This window comes from Trichoplusia ni, chromosome 8 (assembly GCF_003590095.1).
Source record: "Trichoplusia ni isolate ovarian cell line Hi5 chromosome 8, tn1, whole genome shotgun sequence".
Classification (NCBI taxonomy): Eukaryota; Metazoa; Arthropoda; class Insecta; order Lepidoptera; family Noctuidae; genus Trichoplusia; species Trichoplusia ni.
This window is the reverse complement of record NC_039485.1, coordinates 5,060,333-5,088,006: the sequence shown is the minus strand read 5'-3', so window position 1 is coordinate 5,088,006 and position 27,674 is coordinate 5,060,333. Positions and strand designations below refer to the sequence as shown.

General features: G+C 33.6%; 1 protein-coding gene across 1 annotated transcript; it reads left to right on the top strand.

The window, feature by feature from the left end:
* Nucleotides 1-112: 112 nt before the first annotated feature.
* Nucleotides 113-27,324, top strand: LOC113496490 (solute carrier family 46 member 3-like). Its single transcript, XM_026875726.1, has 8 exons — nucleotides 113-502; nucleotides 10,357-11,288; nucleotides 20,449-20,608; nucleotides 25,188-25,289; nucleotides 25,817-25,954; nucleotides 26,033-26,116; nucleotides 26,544-26,700; nucleotides 27,050-27,324. The coding sequence occupies exons 2-8, from the start codon at nucleotides 10,374-10,376 to the stop codon at nucleotides 27,294-27,296; spliced, it is 1,803 nt and encodes a 600-aa protein (XP_026731527.1). The 5' UTR covers nucleotides 113-502; nucleotides 10,357-10,373; the 3' UTR covers nucleotides 27,297-27,324.
* The last annotated feature ends 350 nt before the right edge of the window (nucleotides 27,325-27,674 follow it).

The window sequence follows — 27,674 nt, the reverse complement described above, 5'->3', positions numbered from 1 at the left end:
CACGGAACCCTCTTAATTGTTTTCGTACCCGGAATCGAACTTTTCCGAATTTATTGAATGAAGTTATTGTTGCAAGACTTGATATTAAACAATCGATCGTTCCTCGAGTTCGTATAAGCAATGATTGCTATTGACGGCCAACGATGTCTGCGACTGGCTGTGGACATCCGCTCGTAGCCGACTTGTCGAAATGGTTAAGAATGTGAGCCGGTGTGAACTAACTGCAATCACCTAACTGTTACCGCTTGTGCCGAACGCGCGCGACTAGGAGCGCTGCGCAGGAGTTCGCGCGCGAATCGTATATTCAAAAATCGAACATTGCGTCTGAACGTTCCTAATAGAATCCCCAAATAATATTTAAATGCTATTTTAGATTTTTTAATCAAAAGCGTTTTAATTTATATTTTTTTTGGTAAATTCTAATAAATGAAACTAAGGCAGCAAATGAAGCCTAAGTGAAGTGATGATACATGGTTGTGAATAAGTTTTAATTACAGAAAAGGTAAGTTTAATTAGTTCTTCTTTTAATTCATTAAAAATAATGTAAAATTCAATTGAGAAATACTATTTTTTATGATTTAATGTCAGGCCGTAACATGAGAAACCAATTTCCCTGAAATGCAGTTTTATTACTCGGCAACGGTAAAATTTTGTTGGTATACGTTTAGATACATACACGTAATAATTAAATATACTAACAACAACAATGAAATAAGATTTTTAGCAAATTTTACTACAATTATTTTATGAGATACCTACATTTGACTTACTGATAAAAAACATGTGTTTGTTGAATCACTTATGAGCCGATATATTTTTTTTGTATTATCCTTTTAGATTTAGATTTTCTTGTCATTCTCCACTCTTCCAGTTTTCGCAATACAGTCAATGATTATTTTCTTTCAATTGTTTGCTCACAAAATGGCAAATTGTAGGTAACAAAGATTTTTATTTATGTTATTGCTTCATTGTTTTAAATTATTCTTAATTTTGACATGTTATCATCATTATATCTTGATAAAATTACATTCTAGAATAATTTAATTCTTGATATTATATAAGTTGGAATAATAACTGAAATCATTACATATTAATTTTTCTAAAAGTAGATATTAAACCTTCAAAGATTATCAATTTCTTTTGAACTTGAAAGTAAATTCATAAAAAAATACTTATAACGTTTTAAAGGAGTTGTGATTTCGTTAAACGTTTATATATCAGTTGGTTGCCAAATCTGCTCATATGTTAATTTCCAAAGCAATTAATTGTGAAAGCTTGAGATTCATTGGTTACGCATTCGAATTAAATTTAAGATCCAATACAAAACTAGCTGATCCGGCGATCTTCATTCTAGCGGGCTGATTTGTGAAAATAACATTCAGGGCGCTACCCAAACGTGCACCAAAAATACCATAGAAATCGGTCTAGCGGTTTAGGAGAAGTTTAGTGACATACGCACAAATATATGAAGGTTGTTCCGTTCAGAAGTTTAAACGTATTCATTTACTTAACACATACACAGTTCTGTGTGCAAAATATTTTCTTTATAAAGTACTTGAACTATGTTTATTTTATCGCCTATTTGTTTACTATACAAACGCCATTCGCAATATTAATAGAAACTACGTGAGAAATATTTTCACATAATTACGTGAAATGGGCAATGTAATAAGGTAGTATTATCAGTTACTAAGATACTATTAAAAATATTAACATATTATAATGCAGTTCGGTATGCAAGTTACAAAAAAAAAAAAACCAACTGGTTGCCAAAAAGGGAAGGCGCTCTCGTTTTTTTTTTTGTCTTACCATAATACATAGATATTGAAAAGCTGATTTTATGCAAATTTATCGGTTACTCGGCTACTCACACTCGGGACATTGAGTTCCGTACCAAATAGGCTTTGGAAAAATAATTTGCAAAAGTAAATGACCCTCCATCACATTTAAGACCATCCCAAAAATTGCCTTACATTGCCTGCAGTAAAAACTTCTGTAAAAATTACACCTGTCCAAACCTACCAAAGTTCATGAGATAAAGCCTGGTGACAAGAGAAGTGATAGGAACGGAGCCTTAAACTTTGGATACGGAAAAGAATATAAAAATAATAATTTATACTGAGAGGCATTAAAATACAAGATGTACAGAAACACCACGCATCCATGCGCCAACAACGTCGAGAATAGTAGATAGTTGTATGTATATTTATCGGTGATACCGCATAACTGGCTGCACGTATAGCCGAGTGGTATAGGTCACCACGCCGAACTCAATGTGCGCGACATGTCATGGGTTCGACTCTCGCGATCACTGATGAAATTCACGAACGGTTCTAAAGTTGGGGGACTTAGCGCATCTCACTTGAATGTTTGTGAAACCCCCGCCTTACAAGGATTAGAATATAAGGCAATTGTCAAAAAAACCTTAGAGATAAAAAATGGAAATAAAAGCAATATTCGAATACAAAAATATTTGTTTTGTTGCCTATGATAGAGACTCTAAAGAGTTGTTGCTTAAAAGGTTTTACGTCTAGCCGATCTCTCAGTTCTTACAAGCCAGATTGTTAACGATTGCACACCAGTTTTCCATTCTCTACACTTAACAAATGACCTAATACTCTCGAAAACGTTCACGTAAGACACGCTAGCGATCCTTTCTAGACACCTTTGGGCCTAGAATATAATAACAGCTGACGATCAGTCACGGCCAGTATGCGAATTGAGATAAAAATACATTAAACACATTCACTATTTTAGTTCAAACATCAACTTGTTTTGAATGGTGTGACTATTTTATTGTTTGTCAGATTTTTAACCGATTACAGGGTTGTGTCTTCTACATTTGTTGTCTCTAGTAGATCAAGGTTTCTAATTCATGATGACTAGCTGTTGACTGAGGGCCCGCTCGCTACAAATAAAATGAGATGATCCCTTGGGAAAATAAAATCGGGATAAAAACTATCTACCAAGTTTCATTTAAATCCGCTTAGTGGTTTTTGCGTGAAAGGGTAAAAGGTTATTAGTAGGACATCAAACCAGAAAATAAATTAATTAAAATTTAAAAATTGGAGTCGTGAGCAATGGTTAGTCATAACTAAGTTTTGAAATCCCAGGTGCGCGATTACGGCTATCTACGAATCATAGAACCTGGAAATGCATTTCTTCGCACCAAAAATCATGTAATGGGAAACTTCAGATGATGAAGTCATTATATTTTAATAGTAAAGAATTTAATACGAATGGTTAAAAATCGACGGCTTGGAACGAGTTAATGAGATGCTTGTGTCACCAAGTGACAATAAATCTGTGATAATAATGACTATGTATGGGCAAGTGACTAGCAATTTTGTTTGTTTTCTTTAGACCAATGACTCATCGGGGTTAAGCAACAGTTAACGGTTTGGGTAAGGAACATATTCAAATACAATAATATAGGTTTTCTATAACCTATGTACACGGAATTATCAATCTCATGATTTGGATTTTTGAATCATCTTTAAACCATCCCATTTTGAGTACCGGCAGAAACCAGAAAATACTCACAGAAAAACGCGATGTTTGCTATTTAGGGTTAATCGATGTGGTCACACAACAATGCGTAACAGCGTAAACTACATTCAATCGAGACAATTTTCTTAACTAGATAAAATTGTGGATTAATAACGGCTACGAATAGAACTAAATTCTATAGAATGTTAGCAAAATAAGTTGATATATCGTAGGCGTAACAACGGGACGTGGATAAAACTAATATTTTCATAAAATTATGTCATTTTTGAGTATAATCAGTGTTTATTTTTCTATATTTTTGATTTCCACAGAAACATATTTTAAAATGGCCAAACTAATTTACGTATTAAAATTTTGAAAAAAAAATTGCCACAAAATTGGCTGAACGGATTTATTATTTGAAACATGTCATTCATAGATACTATTCAAAGTTCAACGAAACAAAATACACCAGTAGCTAAGTGGGAGTGCATGCACAAAGCACTCCAGCGCTCAGTTCTTTGAATAACTAGTACTATATCATCCGGCCAGTAATTATTCCGAACAATAACTTGATGGTATGTTAAGTTAGGCAACAATAGAATGACAGGCCTCGCAAGGTCGAACCACCATTAAAAAAGATACCATCAGCTCCTGCAACATGTCTGCATTTAAGACCAGAGTTTTTCTATTGTGAGAACGTTTTATTTTAATAATTGCAGTCACCTGCGGCTCCGCTAGTATAGAGTTTGATTTTCGCTTTATTTTTTAGCATAATCCAGTATGGTAACGGTATACCCCTGTAAGTCCCTAAATGAATGATTTTCCAGTATTTTCAATGAATATCTTTAAAGGGACGAAGTTTCATACTAACTTAGCAACCTAGTTTTTCGGGATTTTTGAGGAGTTCCTTCGGGAGTGTTCGAGAGTTCATTAGGGTGGAACCTACTTTTAGGGATTATTTAGGCGGATTCTTGTTGGATACATTTTCAAAAGCACTTCTCAGTCCTCCCCTCCTCGACTTTATAAAAGAGCAGATTTATTTGTGTGCAGTGACAAATCAGTTTTGATCCCATAGTTACACAAATCCGCAATTTATTATATCCGCAACTCGCCTGATATTTAACTCCCTGTCTTAATGCGCTTCTTGTCGTTACGTTACGTATTTCAGTACAAAAAGTGGGTTTATTTGTATGCCCTGTAACCCTTTTTCCATTTGTTAATGTCATCATTTATTTCGCATGTTTGTTAATTAACTTTTTATTTACTTCGCGTTAAGGTACTTACCCGAATTGATATGAATAGGAATTTTATGCACAAAGCTTTAGTATATTTTTTAGGGTACCGTACCCACAGGTAAAAAATGAAGTACTAATAAGTTTCTCTCTGTCCGCCTATATATATATATTACACTGCTATGGTATATTTACTTACTGTCATTTGTCATACTGTCCTTTTCTTATGTTTTTAAAGTCTGTGTATTTCTTAATGTATTTTAGCTTTTTAGTGATTCGTTAATATTTACATAAATTAAACGTAAACTGCCTTTGACTCACTCTAATATACTCTTACCGAAAATTAAACAAAGCTTTATATTTCAAAAAAGTAGACGTTCAATAATTCAAAGTCAATTAATGTAACTAGTTTAACTCAAAATTATGATTTATTACTTGTTATAGCAGCAGAAAAAATACACACTTGTGAAAAATTTACTGCCTAGCTATCTAAGTTCATGAGATTCAGTCTGGTGAAGACGGACAAAAAGACGAAGAGACAGCAAAACACAGCAATAGAGTTCAGTTTTTAAACTTAGGATACGCAGCTAGACAAAAACAATAACTTCAGCATAAAGATGACCTAAAATGATTTGAAAGGATCTAAAAAGAAAGCAAAAAAATCATTTAATGGTCTGTTCTTTTAGAATAATAGTTGCGGCATCATAAACGCCTATCTTTCTTTAAATGTTAATATCTTGATCACAACAAAGACAAATAATTTACATTTTACTGTCATAAAGTAAGATTTATGCTAAAATTTTACTGACAAGTCACTTTTCACAAAAAATGGAAACGTTTCGTCAACCCAAGGAACAAAGCTAGATAAGCTACTTAACTTACATCTGATTCCTCGTACCGACTGTGAAAGACTTGTAAATAGCTTTTGGCACCCACAACTTAACGTGCCTTGCGAAACACGTTATATAAATAGACCATCATGTATAATGAAAACCCTTAACGACAGACTCTGAAGTAAAAACAAAGCGTGTGAAAAACAACTGAATAATGCATTACTGTCAACAATCTATATTCAAACATCAAGTACGTTTTTTCATCGCAAACTGAAGATCTCACGGAAAACGCATACTTCACGGTTTCGTATTTCAGCGGATTCGATTGCAAAACATCATTGTAACGCAACAATGTTTTAAACGCTTTTCCGTACGACGCAAGCACGTAAACTTTGACCAATTGTAACAAAACGCACGTAAACAGCGCTTTTTTTATTATTTGCCAAAGATGTTGATGATGATCATTCAATATGTCGTACAATTGACGACGCGGATTTTCCTTAACCTGTATTCTACTGTAAATTAATTGACACTTGTGTATCAAAACTTAAACTTGGGAAAACCATTTATTTTTCAAACTGAAAACCATTAATTTTATATCTGAAGAATTTATGAAAATTTTAACATATTTTAGGACAATACAATACCTCAAAGGGAAATAGGAACACAAGCAACATGTAATACTTAATTCAAAACTTAAATTTGAAAACGCTAAACAACATTGATCTAGATGATTTTTTTTTATGCAAAAGTAGATAGTTTGAACATCCAAAATTTGGTTAGCGTGTTTAGTGTTTAGGTTCGCTCTCTTTCCCTCCGTATCTCATGAACGGTAATAGCTATACAGTCAATTCATTTTTACATATATTATGTTGCGCTGTAGCAACAAATTCTGTTATAATGAGATGGATTTCGTTTCTTTTCGTTGTTTTTTCGAGTTTATTTTACGAACCTCTAGAATCAGACTGAACACAATACATTCTTGTTCAGGTTTTTTCACAGATGCGAAGCGTAGAAAATCTCAATATTCATTGAATTTGTAGTAAATATATACTTCATGTACCTAACCACTTTCGAATAACCATAAGTGATAAATCCAGGGTTGCAAACTTTGTTCGCAGTAGTTTGCAAAAGCACTCCCGCTTGGCCTCCGACTAAAGAGAATGGGGAAACAATCCTGTGGTTTTAGCCGGTAGGAGTCCGGCACACCCCTTCGCCTTCCCCAGGGCGAAGGAAGTCCATGAGAATTTCCACTGGACAAAAAAAGGGGTTGCGAACTGCTCTCATATCTTGAACTATTTGCGGCTACCGAAGCTATTTATAAACACTAATCGGTAAGGCAACAAGCTAGTTGGTACTAATTTACCGTGGCCAGCATATTTGCTATGCTTGATGGGTTGGTTAGCGCATAGCAATGTTAACCACGTCATCAGCATTAACGGAAACGGCAAATTTTAGCCGTTCATTCAATGTGAAGTGTGTACTTCATCAGGTCATATTAAGGTCCCACGTTATCCGGTAATTGTGAAATTTGTTCACTTGACGAAAGCATAATCATGCCCATTAAGAACAGTGTTTGCTTCCGAGAGGCAGTTAAGGGAATAAACATATCAGTTTCTACAGCAGGGACGGTCTAGTGGTATGGTGGTTGGACTGCTAAGTCAAAGGGTCTAGGTTCGAATCCCAGTAAGCAACATAATCTTTTTGAAATCATGTGCGTATTACTTAGTAATGATAACTGGGTATAAAGGGTAACTTAAACATAGCTTTGAAATTAGCACACTTGAGTTTTACAAGGATGTGTCCACAGCCAAGTTACAGGCTTCTGACGTTTTAACTATTCTGAAAGCAGATTGTAAATCAACCGCACGAAAAGAAGAAGTTTTTATTATTAGCTCATTTCAATGGCAAGTTTCTTGCCATTGCAAGGTTTTAAGCCGAATTTCTTTAAGAGCCTAGAATTGAAAAATCTCAGCCTATTGCTAAGCAACCGCTGTCTGTCAGCATGTCTGTTTAATACTGACAAATCGTAAAAGCCTAGTGGCGTAGTCACGAATGGAAAACTTTTAATATCTAGGTATGACAACATTCAACAGGTGACTTGACTTCGACTCGTCAGTTAAATACATTTGATACAATATTTTTAGATTGATAAAATCTCACACTGAGGAATAATATCTGTGTCGCAAGGTTTTCACATACATTTGAATCCCGTATCCTGACAGAGTCTTTCAGCTAACGGACTCGGCAAAATGGACACTTATTCAGGCTCTTAGTATAATTAAATGTAATAAAAAAAGCATTTTTCAAATAAAATTTTTGGTTAGTAAAATTGTATACGGAAGTAAATAACACTTTTATAAATCGAAAAGTGTAAAATTTAAATTACTATAATATGCTTAACCTACTCGACTACACAAAATGTATTACTAAAAGTAAATAAATCTTACTGAGAAAAAATACAGTTTTGTCATAATGGCCGGTAATTGCTGTTAAGAGTTTTTTTTTTTTAAATATGGTAGTAATGACTTCATGGAGAGCAAAACATGGGAACCAATGAAAAGTTATGAACTTATGAGTCGGCTTTCGATTTGAGTCACCAATTTTAAGAAATGGTGATACAAAATCTTTGATTAGAACAGTCCTTCAATCGGGGAAGGACATTTAAAGGTCAGGTTTTTATTTATTCTATATAAAAAGGTAAAATTAAAATCATTAACGCGTATTCAAGGACTTGTAAAAAAATTGCAAAGAATTTCGTAGTACCTACGTTTTTTGTCGCGTTCGTCGTGGAAATTAGGATGGGTTTTCCTAATTATCTAATCATTATTAAATATTATAAGTACCTTACATTTTAATTGTATCTTATAAATTTGTTACAAAACAAAACAAGAAAAAAGTTGAGATTCGTTTTTGTACTCCGGATGATTTATGAATATACTGTGCCATGAACGTAAACACACGTCATATGTTTAATTTTATGTAAATAGAATGTGTAGACGCTGTATTGCAGAATATGTCACAAAGGACAACGTAAGAGATGATTACTGGTCCTTACTGTGATGTAATAGGTTACACTTGAAATTTTAAATTCTACCCAGTGTCACCACAACCTTGATTGTGGATGCGGAATCAGCAGAACAAGGTCAGTGTGATGACACCGTCGACTTTTTGTTACGGCCCCGGTGTATTGTCGAGTACATGACAAAAACTCGTATCAGTCTGACAGACAAAATGTGCATTTTATCATTATTGAATCCGTAATGGTACATAAAGGACCAACAGTCAAAATCTTGGTCCTTCGAGACGGAATTTAATTCTTGACTTTTAAGTTGATATAATGTTAGAAATGTTGAATAATTGTTTACTTTAATTATTTAATTGAAGTACAAAAATAACAATGAAGTATTGATACAAATTGAATATTATCTTTTGTTTACGGTTCGTTAGTCATTTTTATTATTTTATTTCTTTAATAGAACTGCATTGAACTGTAATAAAAAAAATGGTCATTGTTAAATAAAACAACGATTAAAAGTCAACGATATTGGATCTTTGTTAGAATATAATTCATTATTGTGTTAAAAATTAATAATAATTTATCATAAAAGATAAAAAGACATTGGAAAGAACACATTTCATAGGCTTGTGTTCATAGGTGTGTATCTTCGTCATGACTGCATTTCTGTTCTTTGCTACAGTATGAATGAATAAATGTGGCGTCTATTCCCTATATCCATTGTGAATGGACCGGAATTATAGTACCAATTTATTTAGTAGTCAGACTTTGAATTCACAAATGTATTGTGCATAAGTCATGTCCTATTTGTTAACTGGAATCAGCTTTAAAATTGAATACAAAAAGGCAATAGAACATCAACCTATGAGGCCATTAACGGTATTCTATAAAGATTATAATGAAAACATTTTGTGTATACAAGTGCAATTTATTTATGATGATAAATATTTTGTATTTGCTCCAAGCAAATGTTAGTTTTTATTAATGGAGTTACTGTTAGTATTAACAACAGGTATACCAATTGTAGCATCGTACGATACTCAACTTGTTGGGGCTAAGGATTGCAATAATAAAATCCAGGTCGCGTGACACGCAGGACTCTTAATTTCTTTGTTTGCGCAAGTAACATTGAATAGGATGAAAATATTATAAAAACGATTTTTGGAAAACTGTAATTTCAATCAAAACTCATTTAAATCAAAGCCAAGTTAATCATTCTACAGCAAATAAATAATTGCTTTTTAATTCGTAACAAAAAATGCAGTAGTAGTAAGGATCAAAAAAAGTATTTCCGTAACACAATTAACAGTACCCAACCGTTAAATTGAATTGTATTGTTAAAAATTTTGTTCTTTCAATTGATCAGAAATTCCGTGTCATACCGTGTCAGTCGAATATCCAAACGTGGACAGTTCTGTCAAAGTTTAATAAACAATGATTCCTACACAATATTTTATCGACTGCGCTCACGTTACCGTCCTCTATGACGTCTCATGAGAAGGATGCAACAGAATTATAAACAATTGTTACCTAGGAAAAGTTTAGCTCAACAGTTGGAGACGATTACGTTAAGCATGTAGGCAATCATGAAATGATTACCGCGTCCGGTAGTTCATATACCAATCAAACGCACAAAAGCCCAATGAGAAAACCGCGATATTCGCTCCTAAACAGACGTAAATTGTCATAAATTTAATGGGATGCTGTAAAAATCAAATCGTGTTTCTCTATCGATTGGTCTGGTCGTAAAGGTAAAAAATAATTAATGTTTCTGTTTCAGATACGCGTGACGTAGTCATGGCTGTGGATAGCAAAAATGCGGAGAATAACAAAACTACTGATAAAACTCTTAATGTTAATGGTGGTGACTTAAACGGAACTAATGTAATTAAGAATAGTTTTAGTAAAGTTAAAGAACTCGACAATATGACTAATATAAAGTTGGATAAAGAACATGAAGCGAAAATTGAGAAGAACGAAGAAGATCCTTGGGAAGGACTAAGTCATTTTCAAAAACTGAGACGTATGATCTCTCTTATTACGGTAGAACCTATTTTAGCTTGTTATGTAATGCCCTCAGTCCTGTCTGTATTAGCAACACAAAATCTTTACTTGGAGAAAGCGTGCCGAGTAAACCTTCAGTTTGACCACCACATATGTGATGCCTTGACTCGAAGAGAAACAGCAAACTATACGGCAGAAGAAGAAGCAGTGCAAACGCTAGTAGCATCAGTTACTGGATGGAAAACTGTGTTACAATCATTTCTACCTTGTGGAATATTGATATTTCTTGGAGCGTATAGTGATAGAGTCGGACAGAGGAAAGTTTGTATGCTGCTACCAATCGTTGGAGAATTCTTAACGAGTATAGGTCTGATTGTGAATACGTATTTCTTCTATGAACTACCAGTGGAAGTGGCGGCAGTTACGGAAGCAATATTTCCAGCCATGACGGGTGGTTGGTTTACAATGTTCATGGGGGTGTTCAGTTACATAGCGGATATAACGACAGAGGAACAAAGGACGTTGCGGATAGGGATAGTGAATCTGTTCCACTCTGTAGGAGTGCCCGTCGGTGCAGCTCTCAGTGGGATATTGGTGCGAAAGATCGGCTTATACGGTGTGTTCTCAGTTAGTGCGACGCTGTACGTATTAAGCTTCATCTATGGATTTGTCCGCATCAAGGAAGTGAAGAAGCAGGATCCTTCAGTGGTGAGTATAAATCACTTATATTAGACATTTAATTACCATAATCGTGATGACATGTTTTATTTTACACGACTATTCATTGAATAACGACTGTCAATATTTATCGCGTCCGGTAAGATCCTCATCAGTTTAAATTAGACACCTTGGCGGTAAGTGGATTAAATGGTTCATTGAACGAAACAAGACGCTTTGTGCAGTTATCGTAATTACTGGATCGATAAGATAGACGTTTACGGTCCAATTGATGTTTGCAACTAATTATAGATTACAGTGCGCTTAATTTGAATAATTCTACTCGTGGATAATGCCTTCGCACTTTGAGATAAATGAGACATTGTTATCATGAATGGACTTATTAGTAACTGAATGCTTGTTCGATAACAAAATTTCCACTTCAACAGCAAGGACCTTCTTGGCCTCCATCATTATCGATTGTTATATAATGAAATTATTTAACAGCTTTTGAATAACCTTCATTTTCATTAATTTAATTTGTTACTACACTTTAATTATCTTTTTTTTTATGCAAATGACTATTTTATGAATTCTTAACGGGATTTAATTATAGTAGAATTTGCATTCGTTACTTCGTGCTGTGAGATTTTGAAATTTAAGTTACAACACACATTAACATTTGTTATTATCAATGGTGACAATGTCATTTTGGGAATCACGAAATGTTTACAAAAGCAATTATGCCTTGCCTTATTTGACATTGATCTGTTAGTTTATCTCATATATTTAGTATGCAATTTAACTTAGCCTAACAGGATGTGTGAACAACAGGATTTCTGGACCAAAAACTTTTTTTCTACCGATGGTAACATAAAAAGATCAATTCCACAATTCAATCCTACTACCCCCAAACCCTCGATTGAAAAGTCATGCCAAATATCGAAACAAAACAAAGTGTTCCTACTATATTTTCTATTGGTCACAACGATTGTAGAAATGTCACCTTTAAAATATTTAATAATTATTTTTATTTGAAAGCTTAACCTTAGTGCTGAAATGGTATTATACACCTACTTGTAATAATAATTGAAATATAATTCAACCTGAAAAATGCCTAAACCACCTTTCATATGCAGTTAAGGATACGTAAGTAAATAAAAAACGTTCAAAATGCCTAAATATAAACAAAAAAATTCAGTAACGCATCAAAATGACGATAAATTTTGTTATTTGTTGCTATAGCAAATATAGCATGTGTGAATATTATAATATCCTATCATATATACGAGAACCATGGTTTATAAAATATGCACCCAGTAAAAGACGGTTGGACAGGCAATAGAGTCTAGGTGTTCCATTTATACCTTTTGATACGGTACCCTAAAGCAAACACCATTGAAATGATAAAAAGAATATTTAAAAAGCAAAGTACATTTTTTGCCGGGTTAATGTCATTAAGCATGCAAATATTGTATACGATTTAACCTTTTCAACTCAGGCAATTAATTTTGACAACTTCCTACCAGGAAACCCACTAGCATCTCTTCCGTACAATGCGAATCTTGTTATTTTCGTCTGTAAGATAATCTATCGCATAAATTGAGAATCTTCAAGGATTCTTACTACAATTATGTTTAACCTAAGTAATCTTTGATGCGGTTTACCTCCACCTTTGCCCTACTTGACATAAACAAAACACTGCCTCAGAGTGCTGTCAATTTTGCGGGGAAGTACTTGAGATTTTATTTTTAATATAACCTTTATACTTAACCTTACTTACCTTTTTCATAGATGTAATTTTCCGCTTGAACAAAATGTTATACGCTCTTGTAAATGTTAAACGAGCCTGGGAAAATTTGGTTCAGGAAAATTGAGGCTTAAATTTAGTCTTGAAAAAATACAATTACTGTAACATATTATAGAGTTGTTATTTTAATAACTTCTATGTTCCGACGTCACGATAAATAACTTTGACGATGGTCGTATGAGTCACGGGGTAGCAAAATGGTTGGTCTTTTTGTACAACATCTTTTTGACAGAATATTCAGAAACAAGATTTTGATACATTAATATCTGCATAGTCTGTCCATAGACATAAAAAAGACTGACAAACTAAAGTAACTAATTGACTAAACTATATTATTGCAGAAACTAATAGATTGAGTTTTATTATAAAACTAGCTGTTGCCCGCGACTTCGTTCCCGTGGTTAGAATATATAAGTTATGATTTATATTATCTACCCTGTTTTTTCCACATTTTCCATTGTATCCTCGCTCCTATTAGTCGCAGCGTGATGGTTTATAGCCTAAAACCTTCCTCTATGAATGATCTATTGAACACAAAAATAATGTTTCGATTTGAACCAGTAGTTCCTGAGATTAGCGCGTTCAAACAAACAAACAAACAAACAAACTCTTCAGCTTTATATATTAGTATAGATATAGATATAGATTAGTTATCAACAACTTATAAATATGTTTTTTATTAATAATGCATACTATTTGTTATGGAACGTATTCTGACTTCTTAGTATAGTAAAGCCGAGTTACATTTCTTAACGAAAAAAAATAACGGCCTTAATTTTTTGAAATTTTTAGGCAGATATACGAACTCCAAAAATTATTCGGGCGATCCCGACAAAAATATGCGTAAGCAAACTGAAAAAGAAACATTTTTTAATAATTTACGTTTAAAATTAATTATTTAACAGCCATTCCTCTTGTCTCGCCTTTAAGGACCAACCGCAACTTTGCAATCCTTTCATCGAAGCTCCATCCATATAATCTCCCCTTCACTTTTGTGTGGTGTAAGCTTACGATTTTTGCAACACATGTTTTAAGCCACAACATGTTACGTATTCAAATAAATGCATGACAGATTGATGTGAAATATATGCGTAAAAATGAAGGAAATTTAAACAAAAAAAAAATTTTTTTTACATATATCGTAATCCCACCAAAAAGAGATATGAAAAATAGGAAAAGCAAGTATTCTAAATTTAAATTTCGAGTTTGTTCTCATGTATTTGGGTGAATTTCCCGGACCCAAAAATTGCGTGGCATCGATGAAATCGGTACTAAAAAGCATTGTTATAATGTTCTATCATTTTTTTTAGGTAGATGACTTAAAAATCTATCTGTAGCACTAAATATTTTGTTAATAGAATTAATAGGTTTTCCAAAAAAAAAAGTTAAACCACATAATCTTTCATCGCCGTGCTTGTCCACACGTCACCTTGATGTATTAAATACATCATTGATCAAAAATGTATCGTTATTTATATTAAAACTTAGTTTTATTTGATTCGTGAATAGTTAAAGTATTGTCTCGGAATACATTTATTCAAATATTTAAACAATACAACGTATGGTTAATAAAAAACCGTTTGTCCCAGAACGACCTTTCATCGCCATGTCCTAAACATATTTGAGAATATTGCATATTCTAACGTTTTGCGTCGCTCCCGTTATGCGTTAAATGTTGCATATAAGTAACGTCGAAAGGCTCGACAAGGAACGACGTGTGTACGTGCCTGCGTTTTCGAGCTATAATTAAAAGTATTAGATTTTTTCGGTACTGGACATTTTTTCTTTCATCGCCGTGGATAGGTCTAACTTCTATTTCAATAAGTTTTTAATCTCGATTGAGCATTCAATACAATGCAAATGGCATTTAGTTTATTTGTAAAGTGTTCACTACTGTGAATTATTACCAGTTTTTTAGTAAATTGAATTATATCCCTTGATTTTCATCGCCGTGCTTTCATTGCCGTGGTTTCCGTGGACAAAATTTGCTATGGTAATGAAAAAAAATACACGGAAATGAAAAAAACCTCATCGCCGTGCCCTGTAAAACAGTTTCCTTTCATTGCCGTGGCCACGTGTTTCATTTCCGTGACTTATGTTTTCATCGCCACTGGACAGGGATGTATCTATTTATAGTTATATTTTAAAAATACTACCATGTGTTACTGGATTTTTACATATTATGTTCTATTATTATTGCGTACAAATTAATAGTATTTATTTTTGTTTCAATTTTTAACTTTATCATTTAAATATTCTTGTACACTATAATAACATTTCATTGCTATGGACGCATGTTTCATCGCCGTGGCACGGAATTTTCAATCTTGTGTATCTCGTTAGTTTTTTAAGCTATCTGCTAGATATTAAGCAAAACTGCATATCTGATCTAAAACTTGAGTAAACACTATTTTTTCTTGTTCTAAAGTTGAAGAATAAAAAATCCACGGAAATGAAGATTTTATTGGACCTGTTGAAATTCACCCATTTAAACAAATCCAATTCAAACCATCAGATTGTGATGAAAAAATGTCAGGTTCATGTAACGACAATCCGATAGGATTTTTAGGGACTACCACCTTTTAAAGCTATATTATTGCACATGTGAAAAAGAGAATCTGCTCTACGTAATATAATGCGCTGTTACTCCACAACTACAAAAATATTACTCCGAGAGCCGGCTGTAGCCCCTATCAAAAACTCCAAACAAGTGCTACTAAAACATTTTTTATCGTGGCATTGCAACGCATATAAAACTGCTAGTATTAAATAACACGTGATTGAATGAATAAATTGAATTCCACGCGTGTATGTCATTGAAGATTATGTAATGTTCATGTAGAGTGATTGTATGAGCAATTGAGATACACATGCACTTGTTTACATGGCCACAGAAAATAGGCTAGTGAAGGGATTTCTCGGATTACAATACGGCTTAATGGCAGAAGTGAATAGTTCTTAAATGGGGTTATTTTTCATTGTAATTGTTTTAGGATGTTTGGATTTGTGTTGCCTTGAATTGATCGTTTTTTGCTGTGCTTGTACTTCGAATGTTTAAGGACTTGACTATGGGTTTTGCTTTAAAAGTTTTTTATGAAGCCGTAAATATTACATTCTAATATTTATGATTATTAATTAATTAATTATATGCATAAAATGTATATGCATAAAATGGTTTTATGCTGTGTCGAAAAGCAATAAGAAGTAGTGTTAGTATGTACTCAAAATATATTGTTATTGAAATTTTAATTCAATCAATGTACATGTTATGAGCTAAGTTTAGTTAAGATAATCAAAGTATCATAGCATTATACATGCAAAATAAAAACACGCTAATTACAATTCAAACCTTACAGATAAAGGTTACTTAGACGGGGACCTTGTAAAACCAACTTTCGCAATTCTATTTCATTAGCCAAATTACTTTTTGCAGTGACCACGTCATATTAACTGACCCTTTTAACGAAGCCTTCCGCATAAGCACGACAAAAAAACAAGCCATTTTTAACCAAACTTTTTGCATGCAATGTTGTATAATAAATTAAATAAAAATAATAAGAATTATTGATGAAGTGACCGTGAAATGGGCGTATCGTAATTATGTAACATTTTTCAAGTTCAATGACTAAAATAGATTATTCGTGCGTAACAGTACAAAAAGTTCGTCAACTTGACCCAAATTGGTGTCACACTCCAATGCAAGGAAGGACCTTCGGCTGGCAATTTCTTAGAAAGACTAGAAAATACTTTACGATGAACAGAAAAATTTAAAAAGAAAGTTATTAATTTTGTTTATATATATTAACATGCGTACATGATACACATACACATACATAAACTAATGGTAGACGTAGCGTGACTTTGAGCCTGATAGACAAACAGAATGTAGATTTCAAAATCCGTAATTACATATTTACCAATCTTAATTCTAAATTCACAACTGTTTCAAACCAATTGGTCTGAACTATGTTCAAGACTTTATAAAAATACTGGTTAGTTTTTACGCAAGTCATTACAATGTTATTAACAACTTGCATACGGGTGTAACAGATACATTTATATATTTTTTCTTAGAACCTACCTGATCTGTTTAGGTCAATGTTTACTAGGATATACAATGTACACATAGGTGTTCTTAATAAAACAACGTTACTAACGCCATGTCTCTGATACCAGATAATTTCATTCTAGAAATGAGTACTTCTTTTCAAATGGTCTACGTGCAAATTCATATCGGGGTTTGAGCCGTAGATTGAAGGACGAACGCCACTAACGTCCTTGAAGCTTTAAGTCGTCTAGTGGTTGTTAGCCCTGACTGCTATACCAGAGGTCGTTGGTTCGATTCCCACCCTGGATATAGCGCAACCACATTGCGTTTGCGTGATGATTCAGTTCTGTGTGTTCTTTGTATAAATTTAGAAAAATTTACCGACTTAAACTCTGTCACCAGGTTTTATATCAACTGTTTTAAAAGAAAAAGATGCAAATCTTACTCTATAGTAACAATGAATGACTACATACACACACAGTCTAGTGTCGTGTTAATATAGAATTAAACTGACAGTCGTAAACTTGAAAGGAGGAGAACGAAGGCACTTGTTAGTTTTTTTCCACATCCTTGAAGACATCTAGATTGTACAGAATTATAAACTGTGGCATTATAAACTTGTGCAGAAAATATAATTATTGTTGTCTGTATACTGTTAAAGACGTAATACTTAGAAATAATACTTAGTTATTCGATTTTTTCTTTGCAAATAGATAAAATAGCTTAATAATTTTATATCAAGTATCCGAAAAATACTCCATTTGTTTATTAGAACCGATTCGAGTTATTTTGATATATTTAATTTAATCAGATTGTTCATTAATACCTATTTACTATTTTATATTTTTTCTCTATTTGGTAGAAAATAATAAGTGAAAGCTTAATATTTAATTAGAACATAAATTTACATATTGTGTATTTCTGTTACCTCTATCAAAAACTCCCAAAAATAAGATCAAATAAATATCTGAGAAGAATACGCGAGTTTGACTTGTCATAAGCCGACATTTATTTCCTAAATAGATTCCTATATTTTTATGAAGGTTTAATAGTCACCATACAGTATATGGTCAAACTTAAAAAGGCCATAAATCCTTCCGTTGTTGGTTTTATTTTACTATTTTACGCTGTTCTTGCATAAACATAATATTTGTAAAAATTATATTGTATACATTTACTTTTAAAAAGAGTAACTTATGGAGTTTCTTGCCGGTTCTTCACCATAAGAGTGACACTTTGGAACCGTGCAACTAGAGTCATCACCTTAACGTTTTGAAAGTGCCTGGAAAACGGCCTACTTGAAATAAAAAAACTTTTGATTTTGATTTGATTTTGAAAGATAAAATAAGATCCTTTTACTGAAGACTAAGTTCCAAGCACTAATCGTCTTTCCTCATTTATAGTTGACTTTCAAATAGTCACTGCTTTCTCTTTCGCTGTATGGAAAGTTCCTGTGAACATCGATTGTTGTCCAATAGCGATAACACATTATAATTATGATAAAATACTTTCTCAGGAATAAATTATTGTTATTTTTTATAATATATGTGAGAATGTTAAACAAAGGAAAATAAATGAGGAAATATATTTTTATGCTACTATTTTTCAGTTACTTCAACAAATTGTTTGCGTAACTAAAAATATTAAAGTCGTGTGTCCTTTCATTTGACATTTTCATGTAGTTGAAACTACGTTATTTCCGTATATATAAAACACTTTTATTTAGATTTGAAACATGTGGGCACTAATATTTTTTACTGATCTCCCACCAGGACGAACAAATATTGCTCCCAAAATTATTGAGTGATAAAATTTGGTAAGCTATCAAGTTGTGTCGAACATTCATAATTTCCATTCAATTTTGTATTATAAGTACTGGATAATTGAAAAGCATACTCATAGAATTATACCCAGATGCGAAAAAAATAATCGTGTTCAGCACTAAAATATTTGTCCTGGGTGGGAATCGAACCCGCGACCTTCGGTAGGTACATATTATATCAGTCAGGGCCGCTAACCACTAGTCCAACAGGAAAGTCAAGTTTTTAAGTATCATGTTTGGTACGTTTTGTTCACTAGAGGATATCTTTGTGATGATCTGTACGCATTGATATTCTTTAATTTCTGGCCAGATTTAGCATCAAATAATTTTATTTTATTTTATTTTATTAGGGAAAACAAACAATTGTACAATTTGTCTTACTTGCTAGATACATAACAACTTAAATAAATGTACAATCCACGGCGTTTCCACATATTACCTTAAAATGTATAGTTAAACCTATTCGAATCTTAAAACTAGTGAATTCTTAAATCTAAGTGTTTACAAAAAGATTCACAGATGTTTATATTATTTGTTGCTGATGACGTAGTGTTTGTATAACATTATTTTTAAATTCGTTCCGATTAGAGGCAAAGATATCTATATTAATGAAAAATTTATTAAAATTCTTGACTATTTTACAGAGGGGCGCTCGCTCTCCCGCGTTAGTATGACTAGTAGTCGTAGCAAATAGTGGGTAGGCACGCGCTTCTCGTCTTATAACAGTTCTGGGTACAATATAATATAAGGCGTTAACAATTTCTGTGCAATCATACTTATTGCTAATAAGGTCATAGAGCATCATAGCCTGAAGTAACAGTCGTCTCGAGTGTAGAGTAAGACAGTTAAATTTTTTTAGGGACTCATTGTATGTAAGGGCTTTTAGACGACATTTAAATAGAGTTGATCGCAGAAACTTACGCTGCACTCTTTCAATTGCATGGTCGTACTTTGCATAGAAGGGATCCCAAATCATGCTGGCATATTCTACCTGTGGTCGCACAAGAGAATTAAATAGATACAGATATGTCGTAGGACACTTAAAGTCTGTAGCAGATCTCATCACTAAATTGTACATTTTAAAATAATGGTTTAAAAAACGTTACAGTCGTGGATGTGAAACGTTTTCTTGCCTGCCCAACTGCGATACAACAAGCTTGATAGATGGTGATAATTAGGTCACAACTAGATACATATTTGTAATTTCAAGGTTTTATACCCAACAGGTTAAAAGGCTACCCTTTATCCGTCTGTTACCAGTTTACACCGTGAACCGGATTGCTAGAAAGTTCAATTTTTAAAGATATGATGTTTTTGTTGTCTCGAACAAGCAATAATGATTGAGGATAAACAAGGGTTGGTAGGTTCATAAAAATGGAATAATAATTTTTCTGCATGTTTCTTTTTACCTTTTTTTTGTGGCGCCGTTTCCACTCGCATTTCACCGATTTTATTGTTTAGGCCCATAAAACAGTATAGCGTTAAGTTACTTTACCTATTTAAAGTAACAAGATATCTCGTACACTTTCAGAAACCGCCAGAAAACTGCTGTGAGCGTCTCCGAACATTCTTCGACACCCGATATGTGAAGGAGACGCTGATGGTGGCTTTCAAACGAGGTCCGAACAACAGGCGACTTCGAGTTATCATGTTGGTGGTCGTCATGTGTGTTATCATTGGACCTATTTATGGTGAGTAAAGTGAAATTTGGTTTTGTTACGTTGGTATAGATTTGAATCACAATTCAATGAAAGCCAAGAGTACTATACGTATAAATAAAGGTAGAGAACTAGATAGCTGCACTTTAAAATGTTATCCCTATGGAATCTATAGAAATATCATTTTAGATTCCATTCCATTAGGACTGTCTACATTACTAGGACATTACAAAGGTTGTAGGGTCTTACTAATTGCAATGGTCTTTTCGAATTGATGTGCGTGTTACCACTTATTAAAAATGGTGGAGGAAAGCATCGTGAGGAAACCAACTCTTCTAGTAATTTATCAAAGTTGTGTTAAAAACCACAACTATGGCTTAATATTTTTCCAGCATTTTGTACAAAAACCACACGAACTGAAGGAAGTCGTACATGAACATTAGCATTTTTCCGACGTCTTTATACACTCACTTTTCTTGTTTGTTTGAACCTGATGATATAGGCTGATATACAATGTTTCAACCATAAAAACGGGTGGACCGATTTTGATAAAATTTGAATGGCAATGGTGACATTAAAAACGTTATTATCCTCTTTTTCTCTGGTATTGCACAAAGACGGCATGAAAAATCCGCGAAACTTAACATGTAGGTTTATTTTTTCAACGACTCCCTCACTAAGAAATTTATTCTCTGTGTCGCGGGGGTTTCACAAGCATTCGAGTCACATGCACAAAGAGTACAAGACTCGAGACAAGCGTTTGACACGAATTTTAGTGACAAACCCGTCACGTCGGGTACAGTTCTTTCGGCTATCCCTGCAATAAAATACGTATATAATATTAAATCCACAACAACAGTACGGGCTGTGTAAGCAGCCCCCTTGACTGTTTCTACTATAATTGTTATGAAGTCTCACCTTATTTTCTAATTTGCATAAGGTTTAACAACATTAATCACGTAGATTGCAAGTAACATTGACACGGATTTTATCAATTCAAAAATCATAATAATTTGGATTTAGTTGAACTCTTGATTGGTAATTAAATTAATTGTATTATATGCAAATTATGATTGTTTTCATTTGTTACCAAATTTAGTTAATCCAATTGCTGCAAAACTGCTCATACAAAGTATGCCGGCTTCATATTTATTTACTTTTATCTTTACCGTCCACTCTGAAAATCTATTTTTAACTTTGAAACCAGTTTTATGCACGTACTATGATAACTTAATGCAGATCCAAGGCCGTTGTGGAAGGGAGACACCGCTATGAGCAGTGTCGTGCATCGTCCCGCTTCAATAACGGAAACAGACAAATGAAGTTTTGTCTGTTACCAATAAGTTCTTTTTTACTTTTTTTACCGTTAATTCTAGTTAGTTCAAGTTCAGGTTATAACTATTTTCTTCCTTGTTCTAAAGTTCAAAGTATTTATATTCATTTGAACTTGTTCAGCGTATACAACTGTAGTTAGTTTTTATAGTGACTGTATCTAGAACATGATTGCTACGAGTATCTTGGAATTTGAACTTAAATGTTGATAGGGATTATATAAAAATACTGACATATAATTACACCACAATTATGAAGTTCTTATAATCCGTATTGGGACTATGCCTAACCCACTGAAGGCGACGTGTCGTGTGTTCGATCCCCGCGAAGGACAAGCATTTGTGTGATCCACGAATGCTTGTCCCGATTCTGGGTGTGTTTGTGCATGTAACTTGTAGTTAAATGTTTGTGAAACAAGGATTAAATCGTTTTTAAAACAATATTAAAAAATAATTGGTCGAAAGGTTCAATAAATCCATTACTTTAATTATTTTAGGATAATTTTTGTGAAATTGTAAAAATTGGGCTTAAAAATACAGTATTTAAGTATACTTTAAATCAGGAAAGGTCATTGAAAACTTCAAATATATCTTTATTTCGAATCAGTCTTCATATCAGTCAGTCAGTACCTAGTATCCACAATACATCAGTGAAAGTATCTTTAGCAAAACAATCTCGCATCAAATTTATGTCTTTACAGTATGCCCTTGGCAATGAACTGACGTTTCCATTGGTTGCAGTTACGCGTTAGTTATGCCACAACTTTCTCTTAGTTTCGCTTTCGAACTGCTAATACTAGCCGCAGTCAAAGTGCGTACTTCCATTTAGTACTGTATCTAATATGGGAACTAATAAGTGAGTTAAAACTATTCTTTGTTTGTTTGGTTTCTAAAGAATTTCTCGTTACGGAAATGTAAAAACAGATGACTGTTGCTTCCTAAAGCATGACACGACCGATATTAGTAAACATTGTATAAGTAGGCCACTGTAATCATTATGTAAGTTACCTTTGTTTGAAGTAGGTCCTCGATAAGAATAGGTGTGAATTGACAAATAGGAAAAATAAACAAAAGAAACACATCGTCTAAAATAAACAGCAGTAAAGTCATGTGTCTGCAAACAAAAGTTGGCTAATCAGTTCTTTTTAAACTAACTTAGTCTGTATTTTGAACGATTCCCACTCTTAAGTATTTAGTCCTTGTGTCGTGGGAGATTTCACAAACATTCAAGTCACATGCACATAGTTCACGCCAAAGCAACTGAGCGCAACGTGGGACGGGTTCGATCCTTGCGTAGGACAAACGTTTGTGTTATCGCGAATGCTTGCCCTAGTACTATGTGCGTGTGACTTGAATGTTTGTGAAACCCCCGCGACACAATAATTTAATTTCTTAGTGCGGGCGCATTTTTTTTACTGCCGATTAGTATGACCGGCATACACCTTATTAAGAACCTTATTAATATAATAATAATATAATATATCCTGGGACAACTCACACACGGTTTCCATAGCTACGGTTCCCAATCTGATTCCAAACTAAGCAGAGCTTGTGTTATGGTAACCAGACAACTGATAAACTTACTTATATATTTCTAAATACATACATATTATAGATAACTTACACCCAGACACAGAACAAATGATCGTGCTCATCACACAAACATTTTTCATGGGCGGGAATCGAACCCACAACCTACGATATAGCAGTCAGGGTCGCTAACCACTAGACCAACAGGCCCGTCTGACAGACCAATAAACAATTAAAAACACAGCAACAAGAACAAATTGCTCTTGTCAATGTACTTAGGTAATAGACCTTTTTCATTTGTATGAAATCCTTCAGTTGTTTTATTGACAAGACTGATGACAATATTATTAAAATGACATTAAGTTCCATATATTTTTTAAACCAAGGTTGTACTATAATCAACCTTGTTGTTAATAAAGGCAATTGCGTTTCTGAAAAAAATGTGCACCGAGTCGTAAGTGTCCTTTTTTATTGCAATCTTTATTTTTTACTTCTTTGTCTTATTTGAATAAAGAACACAAACTGGTTAATGTTTGCAACAACACTGATTGTTCAACCTTAATTGGCCATTCAACTATAGTTGTTGCTACGCAGCCGCATAGAATAGCACTCCATTTTATCAAGTACTTAGGTCTTTTTGTTGGGACTAGCTCGCCACACATGCCCGTCATTGTTCATCGTTAGGAATGGTAAAAAGGAGACCAAAGATCTGCCGTTTAACTTTTTTTCTGACCCGGTAATAATCCTTTGAATAATTGCTTCTGCCCTAATGACGGGCGGATTTCCAAACCGGACTTAGAGGCGACCAGAGTTGTACTACCTGTATCCGGCCTCTTTAAAAGTATTTTATGAAAACGAGGTGGACGACACTGCGCGTACAAAGATGACACTCGTGCTGAAGTTGTAGCAGCATGATGCCATCACAAGCAGTAAATTGCGCTATCTTGTCATATCATTAACATTCTATTCAAGAAACTATATCAAAGGCACAGATGAGATTACATTTCTGTAGGCAACAGTCCTGCCTTGCAGTCCTATATCTACTAAGCAACAATGACTCAGCTTTAACATATTACTTCAGTAATTAATAACATTATTTTATTATTTTTTCTGCATTTAATCACAGTTGTATAGAAACATAAATTACACCAGTTTCATTCCATTCCGCATTTCTTAAATGATTCTAAGTCACATTATTTAATTGCACCTCATTAAGCTTCAATAGGTAATCGATTCTTTTCGTTATGTAACTCCATGTTTTATTCAGAAAATAGTTACATATTATGTGATTATTTTATTAGATTATGTGACATGATAAAAGTCACAAACAATAACAAGAAATTATTACCTTGCTCGTGGAACATTCAGATGGTTACAAAGTTCATGATTTCAAGTAGTCTTTGTGTTTTAATACAGATTGGAATCAGAATATCACTAAGCTGATCAGTACATTCGAATGAGATGAGGTTTGCAAAAAAAATCAAACTACTGAAGTAATCGAAATTTTTGGGAGCAAATGTCAGCTTTTCCAATCAAATAAGTAATCTAATAATCAGTGTACATTCATAAACAAAAATACTAGTTTAATTGAAAACCTCATTTTCAAGTGTTTTAAAAACTTAATTATAATAAGCCAACCTTTTAAGCATAATTGAAACCTAATAGGTAAGCTAGAAGCTGTTTCGCACACAGCCCGGAGAAATTCTAAACAGTACAATTTATCTAATTCCTTATTTATATTCTGGTTTCAGGTGAAATGTCAGTGCTGTACCTCTTCACGAGGTACCGGTTCAACTGGAATGAAGTGGATTTCAGCATGTTCTCTACTTACGCCATGTGTACTTCATTAGTAGGTAAATATTATTTAATTGGTTTGTTCTTCGTGATAGCAGTTACAATCCTGTAAGTATTAAAAGCGATTCGTCCACGAGGTATTAACTCCCTGATAAGATAGAACCTCAAAACACCGGCCTATATACAAACCTCCTTCCTTTAAATCAACAAAAAAATTTTGACCCTTTTCAAAAAGCACATAAGAATCATGTCTGTGTGAGTTTGTATGATGATATTAATGATGTTTCAAAACCTAAGTAAAAGAGGCTGAGAACTAAAGAAATTAAGTACTTTGCATGTTGTAGCCCCATCGTGAAAAACAATAAAATTTCGTCTGCCTATTTTAATTAAGAATTTGTCCCAGAATAATTAATGATAATTCGATTAAAATTCACTGTGAAATTCTTGTGTGAGTAGCCAGATAATTGATTTTTCATTTCATTCGTTCTGGTTTTCCGAATTTTGGTATTTATCATCAAATTTAACGTTCTATTGTTGCCTAGTATCTATACTTTAATAATGATCTTCAAATTCCTATTGTTTCCAGGCACTTTATTCTCGGTGGGAGTGTTCAGCCACCTGTTGAAGTTCGACGACGCCATCATCGGTGTCATATCATGCACCAGCAAAATATTAGCCGGTTTTATGTATGCCTTCTCTACGAAGACATGGCAAATATACATAGGTCTGTATTTTTTTCACTACTTTACCGTCTAAGTCTGAATATTGTTGTAACCTTTGGAACTATTTTTCTCATTTTCAGCTCCACTGATTGAAATATTTAATGGAACTTCGTTCATCGCGATGAGGTCAATGGTCTCCAAATTGGTGGACAGACATGAGTTAGGTAAGAATTAGTGCTGGTATCGCCATCTATTGAATCTAATCAAAGTTATAGTGGAGTTCATGGCATCTATCTTAATGAATTCATAACATAATACTTTTGGTTAATGATGAGAATCATGAAGCAGTAGAGTCATTAATTTAAATTCCAAAGCCAAACGTTTGTCTAGAAAAGTGAAAAATGTTATTTTAAACGTTTTCACACAAATATTTAATATTTACTAATATTCCAGTCATATGCACACAGACACCCAGACTCAGAGTACGAATTCGTGGATCCCACTAATGCTTGTCCTACGCGAGGATCAAACCCGCGGCACGTAGCGGACGGTGGTTTTGCGACTGATAACCCTTAGCTGTCCGGGCTGTCAAATATTTGATAATAGGTAGCGAATTTTTAACCAACTAATTGCTTTCTTTATAAATTACAGGTAAAGTCAATTCTTTCTTCGGCGTGGCTGAAGCAATGATGCCATTAATTTACGCACCCATGTATACGACATTGTATACTGCTACTATCAAGACCTTCCCTGGAGCCTTCTTCCTTCTCGGTGGAGGACTGACCATGCCCGCTGTTGTTATATTCTTGTAAGTAATTTGAACCTTAAGTTGTTAACCGTGTTAACAATTTTTGCAGAATTTGAGTGACTTGGGTGTCTATACGGAATAACCATTTCAGAAACAAAGCTATAGGGTATTTGACTGAAAAAATAAATAAAATTGGTGATAAAGAATAAAAAAGCTTTATAGCTTAGGAGCTAATACCGTACCTGCCTGTAAAACTTTCTTAAAAGTATTCACAAAATTGCAACGTAGTATAATAGCTTAGGTTTTTTTACGCGCTAAGAAAACCCTCCTATTGATCTGACTTATTACACTTATTTGTCATATACCCAATTTGGACTTATGAATTTGACTGAGACCTTTCCCATTCCAGGTGGTTATACCTTGCCAACAAAAAGCACATTCAAGCAAATTTAGAAAAGGAGGCTGAACTCAAAGCAAAAGAAGCCTCAGAAAAAACTGGTATTGAAAATGTAGCTTATGAGACTGACGAAACGGAGAAGAAACCTCAAAAACAAAACACAACGGAAGACAATAATATAAACGATAGTGTTACACAGTCGCAAATCGAAATGGGATTCATAGAAAGCATGGTAAACAATAGTAAGGTACAACACTAGAATATTAATGTAAATATTTTAATGGGAAAAGAATGTAATTTACAAACATAATTATGTCTGTATGTAATAAGTATTTAAGAAAACTTAACGGTGAAGGAAAACATCGCGAAGAAACCCACGTGTCGGCAGCTCACATTCTACACAGAGAGAAATAAATTGACAATACTTGAAAAGTACTAACTTAATTTGAATACAAGCGTGAGAGAGCCTTCTTGATGTTTCTATTGGTAGTGACTATAGAATTAAGAAGCCTTATACAACCATATCACAATAGTACGTAAAACTCTGATTGTTTTGGTTGCAAATAGGCTGACTATTATAACTAGACCTATTATCTGCCTTGTGAATGGGATTAAGTGTGACATATAGAGTGCCAAA

Excerpts from the sequence above, each read along its gene's own strand:
- LOC113496490 (XM_026875726.1), top strand. The coding sequence starts at position 10,374 with ATGGCTGTGGATAGCAAAAATGCGGAGAATAACAAAACTACTGATAAA. Across the intron at positions 20,609-25,187 it reads TATCATTGGACCTATTTATG|GTGAAATGTCAGTGCTGTAC; the intron begins GTGAGTAAAGTG and ends TTCTGGTTTCAG. Across the intron at positions 26,117-26,543 it reads GGTGGACAGACATGAGTTAG|GTAAAGTCAATTCTTTCTTC; the intron begins GTAAGAATTAGT and ends TATAAATTACAG.